General features: G+C 33.9%; 2 protein-coding genes across 2 annotated transcripts; both read right to left on the bottom strand.

Moving 5' to 3' along the window:
- Positions 1 to 605: 605 nt before the first annotated feature.
- On the bottom strand, positions 606 to 3,735 carry LOC132187222 (uncharacterized). Its single transcript, XM_059601461.2, has 6 exons — positions 3,424 to 3,735; positions 3,026 to 3,086; positions 2,035 to 2,207; positions 1,725 to 1,800; positions 1,579 to 1,641; positions 606 to 1,006 (listed from the first exon to the last, which is right to left on the bottom strand). The coding sequence occupies exons 1-5, from the start codon at positions 3,559 to 3,561 to the stop codon at positions 1,625 to 1,627; spliced, it is 465 nt and encodes a 154-aa protein (XP_059457444.1). The 5' UTR covers positions 3,562 to 3,735; the 3' UTR covers positions 606 to 1,006; positions 1,579 to 1,624.
- Positions 3,736 to 12,551: 8,816 nt separating this feature from the next.
- On the bottom strand, positions 12,552 to 19,360 carry LOC132188109 (cucumisin-like). The gene is made up of 11 exons (XM_088517719.1): positions 19,338 to 19,360; positions 15,951 to 16,053; positions 15,716 to 15,804; positions 15,313 to 15,404; positions 14,983 to 15,226; positions 14,363 to 14,882; positions 14,130 to 14,233; positions 13,647 to 13,868; positions 13,447 to 13,564; positions 13,165 to 13,378; positions 12,552 to 13,075 (listed from the first exon to the last, which is right to left on the bottom strand). Exons 2-11 carry the CDS (start codon positions 16,047 to 16,049, stop codon positions 12,552 to 12,554), a joined length of 2,226 nt encoding a protein of 741 aa, XP_088373845.1. The 5' UTR covers positions 16,050 to 16,053; positions 19,338 to 19,360.
- Positions 19,361 to 24,750: the final 5,390 nt, after the last annotated feature.

Raw genomic sequence — 24,750 nt, 5'->3', positions numbered from 1 at the left:
TATTTTTAAGAATATTCTGATAAATGGCTGATTTTAATATTTTATTTAAATATTCTTGTATTCTCATTTAATTAATAAATAAGGACAAAGGTGAATGATAGAGATAAGATTCGAATTCGATCAAAATATTTGCCCGGATATATTAAATCATTTTTTACCCAAAAAAAACTTTGCCAAATCTAATCTATTTCAATTACGAAGACCCACTTTCACCGGTGGGGCCACACAGAAGAAAAAATGTTAAAAAAAAAAAGAAAAGAAGAAAAAGAAACCATTCATTTTCCATCATTTTGAACATTGCTTTTGCATTAAGAGAAATGCTAGGTGCAGTACTCTCAAGTGCATATTGTTTTTGAAGTGGTAGTAAAGATACAATTGAATTCAAAAATTCAATATTAGTTTTTAATACAACGTCAAATTAAGAATATGCACTTGAGAAGGAAAGCGAGCATTCATTTTTCAACTTTATCTAATCTCAAAAAACTAGCACAAGAGAGAGATCGAGAGGGAGAGTCGTAGGCTTTGATTGTTAACATTTTTTTTTTTCTTTTGATTTTTTGTTATGAAAACAAAAATATTAATAGACAACTCAAAACACAAAGTAATAGTCACAAAACACTTAAAAACACCTTTTACATATATGTTACATCAAAACATTAACAAACAAAACCATATTGGTCCATTGCATGTAGAATTACAATTAGAGGGTTAAAACCCAAAAAGCAAATTCAAGTACATGGAGTACCAAAAGTTTCTAATTAATTATACAAGACTCCACTAGTATATATCTTATATAATTATTTATTTATGTGGGCAGTAGAGGGACGACATAAAGCTCCTAGTAACATATATATTCGCTCTTGCATGTACGTACGTAAGACTTGCCAGAAATTGAGTAGCTGAGACAAAAAGAACCCAACACCTTTTCGCAAGTACTCACTGCATGTGTTATGCTCTAATATTACCATCTTATTTCCTTAGTATATTAAGCTAATTCTCACCACCCCTGCAATTTAAACAATTACATCATTTCAGTAGCTGTTTTTAGGCCAATTAGGCCCCCAAAGAATAATGAAAATCATCATCATATCCACACACAACAACAAAAAAAAAAAAAAAAAAAAAATTTTTTGATGTAATAATGCAAATTATGTCACGTCATTAAAATAAAATAAAATTCTCTTTATTTTACTTGAAATTGAGAATATTATTTATACCATAAATTAGTGTTAGAATATTAATTACCCTTTTATTTAACATTCTCTCTCCCCCTCTTACTTTTTGAGTACTTTATCTGTCTATTCAGCATCTAATTATTATTATTATTCATGTTCGCGGTTGATCCTCTTCGTTTAAACATATTATTTGCAAAATAGTGATAAATAGAAGCATTAGGACAAGAGCTGATCAAGGACATCAGACAGCCCGAAAACACATATAGAGGGACAAATTAACTAACGAGTTTTGTTCTCTAAGTACTTCTAAGTACGTACTTTTGTTCTCCAAGAAAATTACGCGTAAAGCACATAATTAATAAGATATCTACCAAACAATTTCTAAGAGAAATCAGAATATTACCTGTGCAAGGTGGTAAAGATCAGTTGATGTAGGGGTAAATTAAGAGTTAGTAATAGAGAGATCCTGCAGAAACAAAAAAGTATTGTTAAAGTTTTCTAAAACACAATATTTATCTACAATATTCCACAACCATCGTATATACGTACCCTGCCACCAGTTCCCTCTTGAAGCGCTATTCGGATTGCTTCCATTTGAATCATCGTCTCTCCCATCTTTCTTGAACTGATGACGAAAGATTAAAACATATGTTTATTAACTTCACCAATTACACTATATGACTCAGATACCAAGAAATCACTCAAACACGACCAAATTTTAGATACTAGCTAATTAATGATGTCTTTTATTTATTGCTATATTGACATTCATGTTGCATGACCCACATCTACTTTTCTTTTTCTGGGCACATTTATATTTATTAAAAGAAGAATTGAAGTACTATATGTATTCGCTTACAATATTGTCAGATTCGGAGGAGCGGGTTCTTGGAGAATAATTTTCTTGGCCGCCATAGTAGATGGATGAGCTCAAATAGCAAGGTTCCATTGTTTCATTCTGATAAATATTGGAGCCCTTTTCTCCAGTTCTTGAGCCAGTGCGTTCACCCTTGCTGCTTTGAGTGATAACATCTGAGAAAAAAAACAAGAGGGCAGATGAGGTCATGCAATATATCTTTAATTTACAGACCCCCCCATTTCTCATTTGACAATCTAGATGAATATTAATAAAGTGGTGAGTTTGAATTTTGTTGTCGTCATTTAACTTTCTCAGATGAAATCAATCATTTTCATACGCTAAAAAATGGATATGAATAAAAAAAAAAAATGGATAGAGTTTCCTAGGAACTTTTTTCAACTTTATCCTATAAACTAGCTTGTCATGTGTCCTAAGCCCCACTCAGCCCCTCCTCCCACAAAAAAATGGTTAAAAAAAAAAAACTTTTAGGGTCTTTTTTTCTTTAAAAAAAAAACTTTATTATGATGGTCACCTTAAAAAAAAATTCAATCATGGCATTTCTAGAGTTAACTCTTTAGTTTTTTTTTCTCCATGTATGTGTCTTTTCAGCATGTGAAAATAAGTGTTTTTTCAATAAAAAAGAGAAAAAAATGTAATTTTTGTATGCAATTAAAAAAATATATATGTTTTTCACATGCTATTAAAAAAAACACATATTTATATATGTTAAACGAAACATGACAAATTTATAAATGGAAATTCAATCTCAGTCCGTCAAAAAGTAGATAGTGGAGGGTCCAATTTCATATATAAAGAAAGCTAAATATCATTTCATTTTTAAAAAAAATAAAGAGTCATATATTTGACGATGTTTTTTCTGTAGTACTTCACACCTTGACGTAGATGATAGCTCAGGTGAGGTAGTAAATTAGAGCATGAGATCAGTTCAAGTATATGTTAATTTGGGATCGTTTAACAAAATAAATCGTACCTGGATTTCCATATTTGCAACTGCCACCTTGGTTTTGATCAGAGGAGTCCCTTCCTAGCACCTAAAATAAACGAAGCAAATTAAGAAATTAGAACTTGCTTGTTGTCAGTACCCTTGAAAACTCTTTCATCTCCATAGATAGATAGTTTATGTAGTAAAATTGAAAAAATATCACAAAAACAGAATGATTTTTTTTTTTTTTTTTTTAAAATAACAGCAACAACAACAAAGGTCTCCTAGAGGAAGCTCACGTACTAATTAAAAATAAATATTAAAATGTTTTTTTTTTTTTTTTTAAGGTATAGCTTGTTAATATCTCATTTAGTTGTCATATTACTTGATTTTAATTGAGAAAAAAAGATATGAATAAACTGAAAATGGTTGTAGAAAATAAATACCGTAGAGGGTGGTGGAAAAATGGATCCAAATAATCCGGTGGAGGATGATGAAGAAGCTGAAGAGGGGTCCTTAGGACCAAAAAGGTGATCAAAAGACATGGATGAAGATGAACCACCCACTTGCTTCTTGTTCTCCATAGTACTTATCACTTGCTTGCTTCCTTCTTTGTCAACCAACGAACAAAACTACTCGATAGATATCTCTTAACGGCCAAAAGACCCGAAAGGAGGATTGGATAAGATTTGCAGAGATGCAGAGAAAGCGATAAATAAGAAAGCAGAGAGAGGCAGAGCAGGGCAGAGCAGAGCACGTGAAGGCAGCAGATGTAGAGGCTAAGTGAGCGGTGGCAAGCTATTTATAAAGCCCCAAAATACTGTGCTTGGATGCTGCCTCCATGTGCCTTCATTGATTCCTACCTCTCTCCCCCTCTTTGACACATGGGTGCATCTTTCGCGTCCAAGTGGACATGTTGCCTGCTCCAAGCCCGTACCGCCACGTGCTCCCATACTAAATCCATGACCTGTCTATGTTCAATTGTTCATGCTCATTCCCTACGTGATTTTTATTTTTATGGGAGAGGGAGACATAATTGAAGATCCTGCAATTACCTTTGATTTGTAATAATTCACTTGTAAATCTTATTCAAACGTATAAATCTTATCAAAAGACTCGTAATTGTAAAAATCTCCTATAATTTTTACATACAAATTGCACAAATTGTGGGGATCCTGATCCTCGAAAGGAGGAAGGAAGTAAAGCCTTGGGGGAAGGTTGTCATGGTCCCATAGACCCACAAGAAGATAAATGGATAAGGTGGGTGGCTCAACTTGAATTTTATGCCTGCTTTTGCCAAACAGCTTTGACTCCCAATTATTCCACTCATAATTGTTTTTTTTTTCTTTTTCTTTTTCATTGATTTGGATGAATCCTCATCCTTTCTTTTCCTCTCAATGGAAGCAAACAAGATTCCATACAATGAAGATACTGTAGCTATCTTCCCCTCAAATCTTTGAAAACCAAAGTTTGTTTTTTTTTTTTTGTTTTTTTTTTCTTTCGGCCAAATGAGAATCAAAGAGAGAGAGAGTTATTCAAGATGTTACTGAAAAAAGAGGATAGAGGAAACTTTTACTTTTTCTCGGCTAGATAGGGCATCAGTCAATCCAAAGTTTAAGTAGAATGAACAATAAGACAAGTAGGGGGTGATAGGACAACTGGTAGTGTTGATTAGTGATTATCATTGGAGGTAGTACTAAAGAAGAGTTGGTATGCTTGACAAACAGCTAGCAGAGTTCATCTCTTTATCTTGTTATGTTTATCTTAGCATTATCGTGTCTAGTAGTAGGGTGTTGTTATCATTGTTATCATTAGAAATAGTAGAGGGAGTGAGTGGGATCGTTATGATGATGAAAATGTAGTGCAATAGGTTTTTGTTAGTTTTTCTATAAGAAGAATGGCGCTGGCAAGGAGAGGGATCGATCATTGAGATATATTGTCAAACACTTGTGTGCACTATTGACTCCTTTCCTCATTTACATATTCTTCATCAAACACAACCCAACCCAACCCAACCCAACCCATCCAAGCCCTATCATAGGGAAAAAGACAAATACGACCGAATACAAGGTTAGTTATTCTAATGACATAATACATAAAAACAAATGTGACCGAATACAAGGTTAGATATAATTATAATGACATAATACATAGTACGCAAGGTTAGATATTCTCATTGGGATAAAGCCAAACGTTCTTTTGGCCAGCTCTGTAATAAATAAAAATAGGAGAAAAAAAAATAGCTTTATCCGGCTAGTTATTTTAGCTCAAAAAAAAAAAGAAGAAAAAGGGTTAACTGCTATTTTGTTCAACAAATTTGCTAAGCAATGTAACTTGACAATGTATAAAAAAAGCCGATAAAAATTCTCTTTCCTCTCAAGAAATAGTAAAAGTAGATAAATAATTTTTTTTTTTTTTTTTTTTTTAAATAGAATAGTGAAGTTGGATAGCCACATGTTTATTTTGGCTAGCCGGGATACAAATTTGGGTGAAAATGTAGTTGATATGGTTAGCTACTTTAGCAAACAATAAAAAAAAAATAAAAAATGGCAAATATAGAAAAATAAAAAATATTTAAATGGAATAAAGAAAATAAATGGCTAAAATTGAGAGCGATGTAGCTGCTTTAAAAAAATGATCGAATAGCTAAAATAATTTGTTTTTATTTTTTTATTTTTTTAAAAAACAGTGATTCTTTAATTTAAATTTACTAATGATCAAGATGTAAATGAAGTCAAATTTGTGGCAAGTAGTAGAAAGGATTAGTTTTCCGCTAGCCACTTATTGCCACATTGTCAACGGAATATTGGATTCCCCTTGATGAGTCACTCAAGGATATGGAAATGAGGATATCTCAGATTCTCAGTGCCCTCAACAAGGGCAATTTTTAATGATGGTTAATGCCAAAACTTAGAGAAAGCTAATTAATGGTCATATATACGTTATATACGTTATTTATCTTGGCGTTTTCAATGTTGACAAGAACTTTATAAACGTGATTTGATGATAAGATTCTAAGCTAGAAAGCAAAGCACTTATAAATAAATAGATGAAGATTATGATCTAGATTCGAGTCCATATCCTTAGTCGCTAACGAGATCAAATAAACTAGTAATAAGGTAACCCCACGAGCCCCTGGCTACCCAAAAGGATTGGATGGTGAGGATGATACGATTGATTGATTGTTGAAGAATTTTCTTTCATGTCATCCCACTAGGTTCCTTTAGGATAACTTGCGATGAGTGCATGCAATTGAATCATTCATGGAATTATGGAATGTGAGATGCATTTTATAGATATAGCACATGCACTTGCCCATTACATTCCTCTTGGGGGGGGTGGCTTAGTGCACAGCATATGCTCCAATTCTTTCTAGATCACTTTTTAAATGAGTTAATATATGTTGTATTGGAAATTATGAGATCTCCATTTCCTCATTACTCATGGTGATCAGTCTTAATTAACCATGTTCCTAGGCACTGCAAAATTTATAACATTTTTCTATAAATTGCCATGGTATTTATATCCTTTTTTGCACACATGTGGCTTAATAAATTGGATTGAAAACCTTTTTATTTGAGCCTAACTATATATATAAATTTTCAAACCCAATTTAGAGTATATCTGGCGTTACGAATCGCGATTTAGTAGACCGAAAGAGCGTTAATTTTAAACAAAATCGTGAAAAGTGTTTTCGACGGTTTGAAAACGTAGAAAAAGATACGTTTTCAAATCATAGGCAAATGGGTGCACTTTTAAAAATGCAAGATTTTAAGGTCAAACTATTATTTTACCAAACACTTAATAATTAGATTTTCAATTAACAATCACTATTTGTTTAAACCACACATTTTAAAACCTCAAAGTCAAACGGACCTTAAGCAAAAATGTTCAAGTCTCCATAAATTTCCTTTATAGAGAAATGATTCGAAATTGAACAAATGTATGATGACTGGTGGCAATTCTCCATTAATTTATAGGCCACATATACATGGGAAGGAATGGGATGATCTATTAATTCCACGGAATTTGTTTTCGCTGGACACTGGACAGAATGTCCTGGACATCTAGATTGTTGACAATTTGACCATTTGCCTAGAAAAATAAAATAAAAATGTTTGACAATAAGCACATTTACGCGTGAAACAAGCTTTTGATTATTCTTTTCAAAAGACTTTATGAGAAAAATGACTTAATAAGCTCATCGAAAAATCTTTAAAAATATGTAAAATTCCGAATATTTCCGTGGTGAGTGATAATTGTTATTATTATTTTTTAATATTTTAATATCATGAGGAGCTGCAGTTAACATTGCGAAATTGGTCTACTTGCAATAATAATAAAAATAAAAGAGACATATTATGATTATCAAAGGAAATGCTCTTGATTTCAAGTACCTAGCTTACCTATAAATGAATTTTACAAAATTTTCGTACCAAAATTGTCAAATTGCTCCATTATAAATTTGGGGACATAATAATAATAATAATAATAATGTGATTCATGTATATTATTATTGTTCAAAAAGTGACAGAAACTGCAACCCATAGTATTTATTTGGCCTTAGAGTTTGAAATGACCTGATTACCCTTGCAACCGAATCCACCTACTATATATGTTGCTGAGCTTTTGACTGAATTTCTAAACTACGAACCAACCCCTTTGCAACCCCACTAAGTTTTTATTTTAGATATCCCAATGTTATCCGATACCTCCTTGCAATATTTTTCCTAACACCTGAGGGAGGATTTTAATTAGTTTCTAGAACTAGGCTATAACTTTTGTAATTATATGAGTTATTGTTAAGATTGCACTTAGAATTGATGGTGATGCTTTTTGGCATGAACAACAGCGAGCGTGGCAGCTTCATCTTCTTCTTACCCAACCCGATTCAGTTGGCAGAAAGTTAGAATTTTGGATTTTATATCATTAATTGGTGATCTAACTTTTGAGAGACTATTGTATATATAGCCGAAGTGGTGCAGGCTAGAGAATCGTTCGACGATTAACTGTAGCAGCAAATGAAAATATGTATTTAATTAAATGGCTATAAATTTGTATTTAAACATTTCTATTGAAATTATATTTTCTCATAATTATAGAATTTAAAGGTTTAATTTTATTTATGTAGGGTATGAATACGGGCTTCCTCACGTGTCCAAAAATAACTCAGCCTATATATTAAGGGTCCAAAAAAAAAAAAAAAAATGAAAGACTATAGAAGAGGAAGGGTTGCACCTTAATTTGCATTATTTTTAATTTTTTATGACATAATTATTGATCTATTTGGTTTAAACCTGGCTATAGGCAACTTCACTTGCCTACCAAAAGCTTGCCTTACATGGAAATTTCTTGATTAATTAAGCCTTTTCTTCGCCAAGCCAATCGAAGCGCTTGACATATAACCATAATCAATGTAAAACATTAATTATCAACTGAAGAGAGTTTTTCTTCAAATTGTTACTTAGTACGTTAGAATTACATGTTTTTTTAATATAATTTTCTTCAACTCTTTTAGTACAATTAAAAAAACATGTGATTCTCATGTACTTAAAGAATACATGCATGACTATTTTGTAGAGTGGGTTGAAACAACACATGACTTCCTCCAACTCAATTTGAAAGAAATTGTTGTCCAAACGGGACACCTCATTTATTCACTTGACTACATCTTTCTATCTCAGTAAAAAAATTACTATAACCATACTAACAAGGCTAAGTCTAATAGCCCAAAAAATAATAATAAAAAAACATATAATAAGCATACAAGATTGGAGATAACGCATAGTAAGAAATAGAAATATAGGATATATATAGTACATAACATGAAAGTACTTTATCTAATTCAATTTAGAGGAAATTTTTGTCTGAACGGAATACATCATTTATTTATTAGATCACCCCATCTCATTAATACAGTAGAGCATACCACCAAGGCTAAGCCTATAACAAGCATAGAAGATACATAGTAATATATATAGTCATATAGGATACATAGCAAAAAATATGAAAGTAGATGTATTATAATATTAGTGATCATATCATGCATGTTTCCATGGAAGGCATTGGAGCTTAGGGCAAGAGTAGTTCCACGTGCTTCTGCATTCCCCTCCCATGCCATCACAACACTTGCACACAAGCCCAAGTGTCGCAACAAATGCCTTCGAGTACCCTATAAATTTATCACAATATATTATCATCCCAATCAATTCTATAACACTAATCGAATATTTGGCCTTAGGGATATATTGTTCTTTTGCTTACCTCGTTGATGATCTTTGAGTGTCACTGCCCTGACTCCTGAGTCTGACGCTTTTGGTTGTTGAAGTATGGCGACAATGATCAAGAGCCAGAAAAAGAGCCGAAAATGCTTAGGCATATCCATTTTCTCAATAATTCAATAAATTTGGACACAAAGAAGGCTCAATTATGAAAGAGCTAGAAAGCCATGCGAGGTTTTAAAGCTGTGGGGTACTGCATGCGCGGCTCTTTCTATTTGAACGGTGTGTGGCCTCCAGAAGAAATGATAGTGGACAGGCTACGCGTTTCCATCTCTCTTAAGTTTCTCGAGGGTGGGCCAGAGAAAAAGCTTTCAATCTAGTCGTCTTGCCTGGGGTAGATAACGACAGAGGAAAGGAAGTCATAAACATGGCTTTCGGCTGCTTTTGCATGTGTGTGTGTGTGTGCTTTTTTTCCTCTAATAGGTATCTATCTTGTTACATACGATGATGTTAGTATTTGACAATAACAATTTTAATTGACAGTACGTGTTTGTTATTATTTTTAAAATCCGTACCCCTATTCATTTGATTAATTAATTGCTCTTTATCTATCAGATTTTATAAGGAAATTTTGGTTAAATCGAAGGGGTATAACTCTTTTAATTCGTGTAATACATACAAATATGTGTTAATAAATTTATACGAATTGACATCTTAAGCAACATGTATAGCCACTTGGATATATAATTCCACTGGATAAGCTTTTAGTCTTCAGCTATATGATCTTTGATTATCAACAATTTTGTCGTGATTTCAAAGCATTAATGAATATAAAAAAGACAAATATAAGGGAATCTCTGCTTTTTGTAAAGATAACTTTTTATACAAGATTTGGTCATCAATCTAAAATCAAGACAAACAGCCACTACTATGAAACGTGGAGTCAGGGGCGGAGCTAGCTTATTTTTATTTTTATTTGGTCTTCAGCTTGCCAACCCCCCCCCCCCCCCCCCCCCCCAAATTTAAAAATTATGCAAACAAGATTTGGTCATCAATCTAACTATGAAACGTGGAGTCAGGGGCGGAGCTAGCTTATTTTTATTTTTATTTGGTCTTCAGCTTGCCCCCCCCCCCCTCCCCCCAAATTTAAAAATTATGCATATATATATATATAGGTAGACCCACAAAAATTAGTTTTCTTCCTCACCCCTTTTTTAAAGCTTTGTTTTGATACTATATAGTTAATTAAATTAGTGCTTATTCCAAAAGTTTAGGTTGAAATGATCATTTAAATAATTTATATTCTAACAAATTAAAAACAAACTTGTTTAGCTGAATTGTTCTGGCTTGCTTTACTAAATATTGCATAGTCTATCAACCATATATTTTTTGCCATGTTATTATCCTAATAAGTCTGAATAAATGAATTTTTGGGGTCTTTACGTGTTAACGTGTCTCCCAATGGCCTGACTGTGCTGGATGATTAAAATGCTTAATTAACAACAATTTTATGTTTTTTTTTTTTTTTTTTTTTCTCTGTTTATCTCAAAAGTGGCTTCTGCAGCTGGGGATATGGCCTTCACCATCTTGATTAATTGAGAGAATTAAAATTCTAATTGGTACTCGCAAATGGTTTATGCATGCTAACTCATGATTTCTAGATCTCCCACAAGGTGAAAAGAAAAAGAAGAATGGGATTCTTTCTCACTCAGGGAAAAGGAGACTTCCAAGTCAAGTAAACGAAGACCGACAGAAGGTTCTAGGTCTAAATGGTAGAGTAGACATGTGAGATGAATATTATGGGGTAGTAGGAAGAGAAATGAAGAGTGATATATATTATAATATTGTTTGTCCTTTTGTTTGGTAATGGAAGAAATGGAGAAAGTAAAAGTAAGAAGAATTTCCATTTGGATTCATCTGATTTTTCCTTCCATGTGTAGAAAAAGGATAAAACGAACAGAGAGGCAGTCAATTTATCCTTAATTGGCCTTTTTTTCTTACTCATTTTTCATATTTGAGATAGTGACTCATATTTGGGGGTGGTTTTGGCCATTCCTTTGGCCCATGGAGTAGTTTGTCGCCCCATTCAAACTAAAAGGAGGTGGCTTAGCCGACCCTTTGGCCAAATGGGGGTTACTGAGCTACCCCCAAACCCTTTGGGAGTGGTTTAACCATTTTCATGCCGGAAAAATGAGGGTGGTTGAGCCACCCCTTTTTATTTTTATTTTTTTGGGTTTGTTTCGTTTTGATTTTGTTTTTTTAACACTTAATCCCAGGGGGTATTTTAGGATGTTTAGGTCGTTAAAAGTCATGTGTGACATGCATGATTGGCATTCCGTTCAAAGAGATGAAAAAAAGTTTACAGTGGGTCTAACATGCTACGGTTAGGTAGTTTTGGGGGTCAAATGCCACTTTTAAACATTGGATGCTAAAATGCAAATGAGAGTATACTTCAGGGGCTTAAATGTAATTTCACCCAATAATTTTTAAATGAAGGCTAAATTTTTATTTTATAAATTTTATAGAAGTGTAAGAGACATTTCTTTTTTTTTTTTTTTGGAAGAAGAGACATTTCACTTATTAGGCATTTGACCTATCACAAAACCTAATGGTAGTGGTGAAATTAAAAGGTGCTGAAAATATATATAATACCCCCATTACAACTTTGAGCATTGATTGGGAGCACGCGGCGTGCGTGGCACACCCACGCACGCCAGTGCAAATTTTTTATTTTTTTTAAATTTTTTTTTTTGCACGCGGCGTGCATGTTTTCATTTACCCTACAACTTTTGATAATTTAAGTCAACATTGCAATACAAGTGGCATATCACGGGGTGTAAATTAACTTTTCCCTTGAATTTGCTTTACTTAATGAATACATATATTAATATATACTCTCTAGATATTCTAATTCACGAGGCTTAATTTTATTTTTTTAATCTGTGCAAATTTATCCGTCATTTTATTTCTTAGAGATCATATGATATTTGAAAAAAATTTTGAATTTAGTGAATTGAAGTGATTGTTTTACTAAGATAAATTACAAATATATTAATATATAAAAACATTCTACGCTACAAGATTAATTTGTAATATATAAAAACATTTCTTATAACATAAAATATTTTTGAAATTAAATTCTGATAAAAAAAAAAACTGCACATAATGCGGGTTATAAGCTAATTAAATTAAAGCTAAAATCTTTATTTGGTACACTATACAATGCAATGTAGAACTAAAACAAAGACTCAAATAATTACAATCATTTTCCTCCATGTTCCACCAATACTTTCATTTTATTTGCATATTCCTTCAATTATTGATGTAATACTTGTAGCGTAGAATGTCATGGATCATTCAACAGACACAATGAGGGGGCTCCTCACCTGGAAGGTACCATCATCCCACACTAAAGCAGCAGAGGCAATAAATTTATCTATTAATGTTCCTTCAATCGTGAATGCAAACGATAGCTTTTGTCCAAGATATGTGAATGATAGAACGGTAGGGTTCACTTTGATTGTAAGTCCAAGTGGGGTGGTCACAATAGCTTTATACGTAGACGTTGGTGATCCCACATTGGTGACGGTCCGATTGAAAACATGACTAATAGATTCCGAGGGTGGCGTCGATAGGGCAAATGAAGGATAGTTGAGATCGAAGACCCTTCCATTAGTGGCTTTAGAACAGCTACTACTGTCCCTAGTAACAAGTTCTAATAACTTGGTATTATATCCTTCACTACACAAATATTTTATGTAGTCAAGTGCATCAATATCATATATTAAACCAGGATTTGGTGCCTTAAGAGGATTTATATTGCCTGCACCATATGCAAATTCAGCTTCTGGGTTCTTTTCAGCACTCATGGGAGTAGCTGTAAGAAATACACCAAATTGAAATGAGTTTGTCATGGTTACGGTCTGCATACATGCATTAAAATTATATAATTTAGATAGAAATTACCAGTAGTCATAAGTGCTGATTTGATAGCGGCAGGTGACCATGAGGGGTGAAATGATTTGATGTAGGCAGCTGCTCCTGTAGCATGTGGGCAAGCCATTGATGTTCCGGAGACTATATTGTATGACAACAATCTGTCATCACCAATCATTTTTGTAATTGGGAAAAGTGGAGACCATGCCGCTAGGATGTTGACGCCAGGAGCAGCTAAATCCGGCTACAACAACATTAAAACAGGTCTCAATGAGATTATAAGTAATACAAAAGTGCAAATGTAAATATGACTATTCCCTTGAGAATGTTGAAAGTAGCTGGACTTGGGCCCCTTGATGAGAAGGAGGCTATGTATGGAGAAAATGTATCATTACCCTCCTCACTCTTAAGAATAGTTACGGTTGGGCTTCTGTAAATTGTGTATGTTGGTTAGGATTAGAATGTTTTGTGAACCTCTTTCATATTAAAGATATTATAGATTAGAATAATACCTAGCTGATTTTATGTACGAGTACACCTTGCTACCATCCTGTAAGTCAAGGTAAGACGCAGGCAAGGGAAAAGTCCTTGAAGCTATTAGCCCGGCTCGGCCTTGCATCACAGTACCCGCCGCACCAGCTACAAATGCCACTTCCCCAGTATTCAGGCCATCGCAAAGTACAATTTTACCCTTCACCAAATTTTCATCCAGCGAACCTTCTATATTGCAAAGCCTGCGTTAATATAGCAATAGGTTGCACTTTAGTCTATAACTATCCTGTTGGAATGTGTCTACGTACAATTAGTGCTACTATATATATATATATATATATATATATATATATATATATATTCTGAAACACAGGGAATATTCATATTTCACCTGCTAGTTTCAAAGATTTATGCAAACAAAAGCAAATGGTTAAACTTATTCTCTTTGTCTATGCATACATCAAAAAGTAGTTAAAGCTTATTCGAAAGAAAATTGTCGTTACCTGGAAACGGAGCCCTGGAAATCTCCCGTAGTGTTTGGTGCATCTCCACCATAAATTATTGGATATGTTTCATTCTTGAGGTCAAATGTATTAATTGAAATTCCCTACACATGGAGTAAAGAAATTCTACAAATTAATTTGTAGTTTTAATTCTATGCACGTAAATTTCAACGAGCTTAAGAAAATGGTTGGATATATATAGGACACAACACGGGGCAGGACTTTATAATTACCTCATAGATCTTGTTGTTACCTAATTGGACCTTAGTGGTGAACTTTCGGTCTATGGTACTTGCAGCCACAGAGAGAGACCATGGCGAAATGTTTGAGATGGTTGCTAGACCTGGACCTTCGTTACCAGCAGCCATTGATGTCAATATTCCTTTACCCATAGCATGAAAGGAACCAATGGCTATTGTATCTTGAAAAATGGGCCGAAAAATTCTGCTAGCGACGGAAAAAGATATTATATCAACGCCATCAGCAATGGCATCATCAAATGCTTTAAGAATGTCAGCATCATCACAGGAATCGGCAACGGACCAACATATTTTGTAGACAGCAATACGTGCTGATGGAACTCCTCCTCGTGCTGTTCCCAACCCATACCCCAGTAGGCTTGCCATGCTAACTAAATTCCCAGCTGCTGTTGATGCAGTATGTGTACCATGACCACTTATATCTCTAGGAGAAATAATATCTTCTTCGGTAAATGATCCACTGCTACGGTAATATCGTGCACCAATGATTTTACTGCACAAGTGTAATTGTAGCCACATTTGTTAATTAGTTGTGCTTTTTGACTGTGTGTTTGCACCTGAAATTGTTGTAAAGATATATTATATATACGTACTTGTTGCAAGTGAAATTGGTAGAGGCTTGGCAGGTGCCCTTCCATTTGATAGGTGGTAGACCAAATCCTTCATCACTAAAGCTTTCGGACTCTGGCCAAATTCCACTGTCAAACACTCCTATAATGATGTCACTTTCAATAGGTCTTCTAGGAACTTGCTGTGGAAAGCCAAGAAAGTCCCATGACCTTGTTGTTTGAAGACTTAGTTGTTCGCTAGGAAAAACAGACACCACGCCATCCATTCCTACATATTCACGATTAATGTTACAACTTACAACTTTTATTGTCGATATACAAAACATGCTGGGAGGAGAGATTACGTTCACTGACCAGCTATTTTTTGAGCTTCTTGCTTGGTTAACTCCGCTGCAAATCCATTGAAACTCCTTGTGTAGCTATGGATTAAAGATTTCGGTCCAATACTGATAAGTGCAAGCATATAAATTTGACATGTTAAACGGCTTGGCGCATTTTGAATCCCCTAATAACTATGATGGGCCTTATTAATTGCTACATGTATACCCCATTTTTTTTTTTTTTTTTTTTTTTTTTTTAATATTGATTAAAAGCTAACAAATTAACTATGAATGCACATTTAGAGTTTCTTTTGGGACAAATTTTTTATTTTGATATTGTCTATATCATACCAATGAAAAACATAACATGTATATCCAAATCTACACCCAATCTGTCTTGTGGGCAATTAAAAAAAATTCAAGAATGCTTTTATTACCTGCCAATGACTTCTTGTAGCATGCTTGTATGAAGGGATGATGTGGAAGCCTCATCCAACTGCCTGTTGCCCATGTACACAATATAAGCCTGGATACACAATATGATCATAGGCAGAAAATGAAACCTGTTAAATCATCCCACATGAAAAAGAAGGCCAATTTTAGAGAGATTTGGCCGTGAATAAAGTGGATAATAATTATATATAAGATAAGCCTATAGAGATATATATTTACCTTTCGGTCATTCTGAGAAGCTGAGTGACCAACAAGGAGAGTGCAGGCGAGAGTATTGATCAGGAGAAGCCATGAAAGACTAGAGCTTTTGCTTGCCATTGGAGGGGTCAGCTATAAACTTGACTACAATGTATCATGTATGTTATATATATACACATATAAATGGAACTGGTGGGCTTTGAAGAAGTTAGGGTTGGGGGGTGCCGGTTGAAACTCTCTACCACTGACGCCCGGTCAATTGGTGACCAAGTCCAATTTAACGACGACAGTGCTGGATATTTCTAACCTTTCCCATCACGTGATGTAGATGTTCTACCCTTATATGATAAAGAACTCAAATCTTACGAAGTTCTGAAATGGTCAGACATGGCATTGGCAGCTGCCTTGCAGAGGGTGTTAAGTCTTCATCTGCCACTAAGGCCGTAAATAAACAAGTTTCTTCGACAACTCGCTTGATATCTGTTCGGTTTAACTCGCTCGAACTCGATACTATATAAACCTGCTTGTTACTGTAGAAATTCACTCAATTAGAAACCGGTTTCTAATCGAGTGAGTTTTTACAGTAACGAGCGGGTTTGTATAGTATCAAGCTCCTATTGAGTTTTCTTGAGCGAGTTGGGTATGTATCGATACATACCCGACTCGCTCGAGAAAACTAGATAAGAGCTCACGAGCTCAGCTCGCTTAAAGCTCGGCCATCTTGTTTGCCCCCGACTTGTTAGCTCGTTCATATAGAGCTCGGCTGACTTATTTGCCTGACTCGTTAGCTCGTTCATATAATCTAGTTATTTATAATAATATATTGTTCATTTGCTACGTATAGATTATAGTTATATGCTATATTGTATAATATGTCCTATATAGTTACAAATTATATTATCTCCAAAAGAAGTTACATATTATATATTTATACTATAAATAAATGTCTAGATGTTTTAAAATTCGGGCATGAATTCTGCTCAAATCATACATTAAAGAATTTAATAGTGTAGCTCGAGCTCGAGTTCAGCCCAACTCGGCTTGAATAGCATTCTCAACAAGTTTGAGTTTGAGCTTGAGCTCGCCCGGGCTTTTAATGAGCCAGTCTTGAACACACATTCACTACAAGCATCTGGCTCATTAGCAGTGACATTTTGTCACCGTTAATGAGCACTTTGTCTCCGTTATTGTCGCCGCTAATTGGTGGTGGTAAGTAATCCGATGCTAATGATAAATAGCGGCGACTTTTAGGGTCGCTGTTAATGATCACTCAACAACGGCGACATTTGTTGCTGCTAATAATATTTTTTGTCGTCCTAAAAAATAGTTTAAGATGGACCATTTGTCACCGCTATTGCTCTATTATTAGTGGCGACATGGTTGTTGCCGCTATTCCTCTATCATTAGCAGCGACATGATTGTCCCTGCTATTGGTATATCATTAGCAGCGACCGAGTGGTCGCCGCTATTGGTCTATCATTAGCGGCGACATGGAGGTCGCCGCTAATGATATGAGAAAATTATATATATATATTAATTTTGGATTTTATTATATAGATATATAGTAGTTATAGGCCAAACTTACCGTTAAATGCTTACATCATACAAGTATTTTCACACCTTATTTGAGTAAAATATGATTTACATTAAATTAAAAGTGTAAGTGCAAACATATATTATGCTCACATAACTATTGAAAAGGAAAATTTAAAATCTGAAAATAAAAACTGTGCAGGAGATCACATTATAATCTCAATTGTTTTTTTGTGACAGGTCTAAAAAGTTTTTGTATTTTGTATTTCTATTTTTCTCCAAGTCCTACTATACCTAAAGAAAACAAGCTATACAATTACAAATGCACAAAATAAGTGTCAACAAAGAAGAATTTCACTAGAAACATAGAACAAAAGCTTCTTATCCTACTAACACTTGGTAGTTATTAAGATTAATTAAGTAGTCTGCAAAAAGATTCCCCTGCTGCCCTTCAAACCATACTCTGTAAGGCATAGTGGTTTTCAGTCCTAATTCCTTTGCTAGTCCATGAACTAACTTTCTAGCTACATCCTGTCGGATGACAGAATCTTGATCTCCACTGTAATTTGAAAATTTAATATATAAGCAACAAAAATAAAAGAATGTAAATTTCGACAAGAGAGGGGGGAGGGATAGATTTTAATGCTAGAATGCTATCACAAAAACTACACACACATGTATGTATATATAGACATATTAGTTGGAGGGCACTTGTTTAATTCCTGGTGTAATGTGTTTGTGTGATTCTTAACATTAAAAATATAATATCATATATACAAGGCATTATAAATAGATTTAATAAGTATTTATTGTATAAGAACATATTTAATTTTTTATTTTCTGTGTAATAAGTATTGTTAACATGGAGAAGTTAATTGATAATAGAATAAATAAGAAGAATAATAATAGTAATGATAAAAGAAATTTATTAACTAAATAAAGGTTATGTACAAGAGGAATTGCATAAATAATTTATTTTATATTTTTCCTCATTTTTCTTCCCCACACGCCCCACCCTTCCAACAACTCCACCTTCTCCCATTTCTTTTTATTTTCTTATTCCCCACTTTCACCACCTTCACGTTTCCTTCCTCCTTATCTTTATTTTATTTTATTTTATTTTTTTATTTTCTTATTCTCCTATCTTTTCCTACCTTACGACAACCACACTTTTTTTTTTTTTTTTTCTCCTCTCTCTATCGACACTCCGCTTATTCTAGAAAGGGATCTATCATCTATGTATGCCTCTATGATTTAATAAAAGAAAATTTAGAAAATAAAACGTAACCACAATTGTTTTTAAAAAGTATGAGATGCTTGCACATACTTCACAGCAACATCCACCAGTGACACAGTGAGCCTCAAATTGTCTTTCACATGCTTCTCTTTCAATTATGTAAATATGTGCAAGATTGAGAAATTGATACAATAGATAACTAAAAACTGCTTCAACAAAAGAGACTTAATTGAATGTGGAGGAGAAGTTTCTATTTGTTAACCAACTGAGACAGATCTACAGTCATCAGAGCAAAACACAGATTTGACAAAGCCTTCATCAAAGGAGACTTAAGGACACTATATAGAAACATAAAAAAATACTTAAACAAAAGATACTTACTTGAATGTGGAGGAGAAGTTTCTGTTTGTTAAACATAAAAGCTAAACACAGATTTGCAGGGAAAAAAAGAAGCTAAACACAAATTTGAGAAAACTTCATCGATTTATCATACGATATTATCACGATAGGTCGGACTAATTCATTAGGATCAATCGGATGGACTTATCATGATTGATCAGACTAATGCACAAGGATAGTACAAAATTCATAGAGTCATGATCAATCCGACTAATGCACTAAGATCAGTCTGACGATTGATTGGATGTTCGATGGATTGAATGATCCTATCAAGATCAACTAGGATCGTTCGGACGATCGATTGGATGTTTGATCGGTCGAATGATCCTATCAAAATCAAGCGGACTAATGCACTAGGATTGTTCATATGTTTTTATTATGATTGATCGAACTAATGCACAATGATAATAACGGACAATTGATCGGATGTTCGAACGATCGAATGATCCTATCAAGCTCAATCAGACTAATGCACTAGGATCGTTCGGACGATCGATTGGATGTTCGATCGATCGGATGAACCTATCACGATCAATCATACTAATACACTAGGATCGATTAGATGTTCTTATCATAATTAATCGGCTAATGCACAAGGATCAATCAGATGTTCTTATCATGATTGATCAGACTAATGCATAAGGATACATAAGGATAGTACAAAGATCCTATGTAATTGCATCAAACTAAACCAATCAAAATCAAATGCACTAGAAGAGTGCTACATGATATCATTGTGTTTTGTTCACGATACAATTGACCAAGTTTAGAATCTAATGCACTAAGATCCATCGTGATGAAAAGAATTTATATATATCTAAAAAAAAAAAAAAGATATCGGTTTATATATTTAAATAAGAATAAAAAATAGAAAACTTCAATAATAATATATAAAGATTAATTTTTCTATAGATTTTAATTTAATAGGCAAATTTGCTTTTAATAGGCTATTATTTTTTTTCCCTTTAGGAACATTAACGGCGACCTTCAAATGTCGCCACTGTTGACCTATCATCAGCGGCGACATAGAAGGGTAGCCGCTATTGTCCATACATTAGCGTGGCGACAAAATGTCGCCGCTAATGTTCCCTCCTCAACTTCGACTCTTTTGGGTCGTCGATGTTATTGATTCATTAGTGGCAACCTCTAAAGGTCACTGCTAATGAGGGCACATTAGCATGGAGATTTATTAGCGGCAACAAATGTTGCCACTAATGTGCCCTCATCAGCAACAGCTTCATTTATTGCCACTGATGATAGCTCAATAGCGACAATAATATGTCGCCACGAATGTCGTCGCCGCTAAATTTTTTTTTTTTTTTTTTTTCGCATTAGCGTCTACCATTAGCGGCGACCATGATAGGTTGGGGTTGCCGCTAAAAATATTGACGCTAATGAGTAAAGTTTTTGTAATGATTTCATAGCTCGACTCGAATGAGCATTTTCGTAAACGAGTCAGTCTTAAAATCTTAAAGCTCGACTCGGCTTGGCTCGATTAAAGCCCTATTTGCCACCAAAGCTTCCATGTAAATTAATTTTGGCTACTATATTTTCTCTTTATTTTTCACTTCACGCAAGTCTTTTTACTCAATCTGGGCTTCCCAGTCAGTGATTGACTCCTTTAAGATCTGGACTATGTTTTGAAAAGCCCACCCCTAAGTTGCCCAAAGATTCGGATATATGTGTCCCGGCTCATCCAAGCAATATGGGCTGGACAGGCCATCTTATGTGTGCCAAATTGATCCTAGGCCAGCGCACAAGACCCATTATGGAAAATTTGCACGAGATATTTTCTTGGCCTGCCCAATATAGTTGTATCTGCTCCTTGGCCTAAAAGGAAAGTGAACCCGAAAAAAAAGACTATTTAATTTGCTAAAGTCTACGGTCTCGACATCAAAGCGAAGCATCTATTTATTGTTTTTGTTTTTATTTTTATTATTATTTATTTTTTAAAAAATACTTCTAACTGATTCGCATTGTGACGCTTGCATCTCACTTCCATTCGATTAGAATGACGTGATAGTGTTTATTAGTCTTCAAAAAGCTTGAATGAACAATACGTTTAGCACTTAAATGTCATTAATATATTGAGGGGTTTTCTCTACGTGAACCATTGCTTCAATGAGAAAAAAGTGCATTCTTTACTAGACTATGAGTTGCATCATTCGCTTCCCATGCCTATTGACAACGTCAATTTAATTTCATTGGCGGGGTTAAATTGTTTATACTCATGTCTCGAAATGAGCTTATATAATTTTATATTTATGCATTTAGTTTAATTAAATGAGTTAAGTTACAGTTGATTTATATAATTTTATATTCATGCATCGAAACAAGCTAAACCTGACACGTAAATATGAATTACCACCTTTAAAATTGAGATATCTATTATTAGATTTTCTAAATAATATAAATTTTGGGACAGTTTAAGATTCAAAAAATGCTGAGTCCACTTGTTCGAAGAAGGTATAGGTGTATATGAAGATACCTACATAAAACAAACGACAGCCAAGGTTATAAATGACCCTCCAATGCACGCAAGATCTCTAGTCTCTTACATGGCTTGTCCTCCTCAGTCTAGCCTTCTCTCTCCTTGTTGGTCCCTCTACTTCTCAGAAGGATCGAAAGGCAAATCCCTTCCACTTTATTCACAGCCAAGTCTCTCTAAAATTGGCCTTGTTTTTCATGTGGGATGATTTTACAGGTTTCTTCTTCTAGCAATGATATTGTGTATATGGGCGCGCAACAGCAGTTGGACGAGGTTTCCACATCATCCCTTCACACATGCATGCTACAAGAAGCCATTGGCAGCTGGTTACAAAAGCACTACAATGTTGATGCAAAAGAGTTGTAGCATGCTTGTGTGAAGGGATAACGTGGAACCTCGTTTTGGGGATTGTTCTTTTGCTTACGTTGTTGATGATCTTTGAGTGTCACTGCCCTGGCTCCTGGCGCTCTTAATTGGTTGTTGAAGTATGGGAACGAATGATCATCAAGAGCCAGAAAAAGACCCGAAAACGGGTAGCTATATCCATTTTCTCAGTAAATTTACACAAAGAAGGCTTTATGAAAGAGCTAGAAATACATGAGAGGTTTCGTTATTGTTTTATTATTTTAATAGTCTGTTTCACACTCAAAACCCCGTAACCCAATTCAATTTGATTGCTCTTTATGATCTATCAAATTTTATAATAATTATTTTGTTAAATACCCTACAACTCTTTTACAACTTGCTGATATGTGTTTAGGTTAATTTTTTCTTAACACCTTTCAAATACATGTTGACACTTGTTAATAATTTGTAAAAATAGTTATAGGTTTAACATATTCCAAAATTCAAATTATGTTTTCTATGCAAAAAATCTAGGAAAAGACACAACTTAGTTAGGTCTTAGATATATACACCAAAATTAACTCTTGAGATGAATTGCCTAGCATGAAGACTCGAAATTGACTATATAGCCACTTTGATAATTCCAAGTGATAAACTTTAATCTTCAGCTATAAGATCGTTTGATTAGCAAACATTTTGTTGTTATTTCAAAACGTTAATGAAAGATAAAAAAAAATATAAAATAAAATAAAAAAAAGGGCCAATGACGTAGGACGGATGGAGAACAACAGAAAATATATCAAAAATAACAGAAAATAAGATAAACCACGTTGATCAGAGTCTCACTGGTCAACAATGGGGTTTTGGTAGAGTCTCACCACCAAGAAGAAGAGAGCAATCATACCTCAAAGAAAACATATTTTTTATTAATCATAATCTGATCGCCATAAGAGTACATAGAGCATTTAAATAGATACTGTAAAATAAACTCTAACCCTAATTTAACTGATCGACTTTGGGCGAAGTTCATTATCTAATTATAAAATATCACTAACTCTAGATTAGATGACTTTGGGCAAAGCCTATTACAATAACTCTTAAAATATAGATAAAACATCGGTCTAAATATAAATACCCTAATTAACTAAAAAGACCCAAATAAACTTATTTATTTCCTTATGCATCAGCCAACAAAAGGAAATCTTTACTTTTTTGTAAAAATAACTTCTTGTAAAAGATATTATCTTTAAAGAAGACTTTTTTAACTAAAGCAAACTTGTTTTACGGGTTGTCCTTTTTTATTTTACTAAATAATGTATGGGGATTAATGATATAAAGGTACACTCTTATGGTGTTCTTTTAATATTCTTCTCATCATAGATAAATATTATTTTTTAAAAACAAAGTTAGAGAAATAAGGAAAATTTCTTTTTTGTTTTTTTAGAAAATAATATATACTTAGGACTATAAAAAAGTAAGAACATTTAGCTAGATTTTAACTAAACATTTGATGAGCGAACGTGAATCCTAAGTAAATAACTGAATTTTAGGGGTCTTTTCGTGTAACCAATTAAGTCCCAAGACAGCAATTTTACGTCTTTTTTCTGTTTATCTCAAAAGTGGCTTCTGCATGCGGTGTTCTTGATTAACTAAGAAAACACTCTAGCTACTCGCAAATGGTTGGTGCATGTTAGCTGGTTTCTCTGACAAAGTGAAAAGGAAGAAGAATGGGATTCTTTCTGAGTAAGGGTAAAGGAGACTTCTATGTCAAGTAAACGACGACCTTGACTTGGTGGGCATGCACCCAAAGAAGGTTCTCGGTCTGAAGGGTAGAGTAGGACGAGAAATGATGTTGTCGTTTTGTTTGGTTATGGAAGAAATGGAGAAAGGATCCAGGAATAAGGAAGGAATTTCCCTTTGGACTCATCTCATCATTTTTTTTTTTACCCTCCTATGGGATAGAAAAAGGATAAGTTATAATCTTGGCTTCTACTTATATTCTTTGGTTTCCAAAAGCCCACTAGGTTTTGGAAAGCCCACCTGCAAGTTGCCCAAAGACCCGGATATATATGTACCCGGGCTCATCTGAGCAATCTGGGTTGCATGGGCCAAGTTATGTGTGCCCAACTAATCCTCCAGCGCACAAGACCCATCATTGCATGTGATTTTTCTTCGGCCGCCCTAATATCGTTGTATCCCGGCAATACTGCTATCTGGCCTAAAAGGAAAAAAAATGTAGCATTTTTTTTTTTTCTTTCTTATGAAAGTCATCATTTAATTAATATTTTAATGATCTATATTACAAAATCTTACTAATTTTTGTTTGGTTTCCATTGCCAACAAGTAGCCAGCCAATGACAAGTTGATTTTGTCTCCCAAAAAGGTACGCATTTAGTGACAAATTAGTGAATATTATTATTTAATTAAGATAAATACTATGTATTTTTTTGATTTTATGTAGATATTATTTTCTAAAAATTAGATGAGAAAAATAAGAGTTATTATTTTTTTTAAAAAAAAATATCCACTTGAGTTAAAAAAAAAAAATAATTAAAAAAAAATAACAACTAGCATTTCGCTTTAACTAAAATATCTAATTAAATAAAAAAATAAATTTTTTTAATTTTTTTTTTTTAAAAAAAAAAAAAAAAGTCGAAGAGAATGCTCTAACCACCTATTCACTTGAGTTTGACTGCAAATGCAGGTACATAAATTTTTGTGGCTGTAAACCAAAGCTTCAGCTGTCGTACTATTTCACATGCCCATAATTATTATTCAACGTCAAAGGGCCATCGAAAGGATTAAAAAGAGAAGAAGGC

The sequence above is a fragment of the Corylus avellana genome, chromosome 6 (genome assembly GCF_965113065.1).
Source record: "Corylus avellana chromosome 6, dhCorAvel1.hap1.2, whole genome shotgun sequence".
NCBI lineage: Eukaryota > Viridiplantae > Streptophyta > Magnoliopsida > Fagales > Betulaceae > Corylus > Corylus avellana.
Note: the sequence above shows the minus strand (reverse complement) of the source record. Positions and strands in the feature narration are given on the sequence as shown.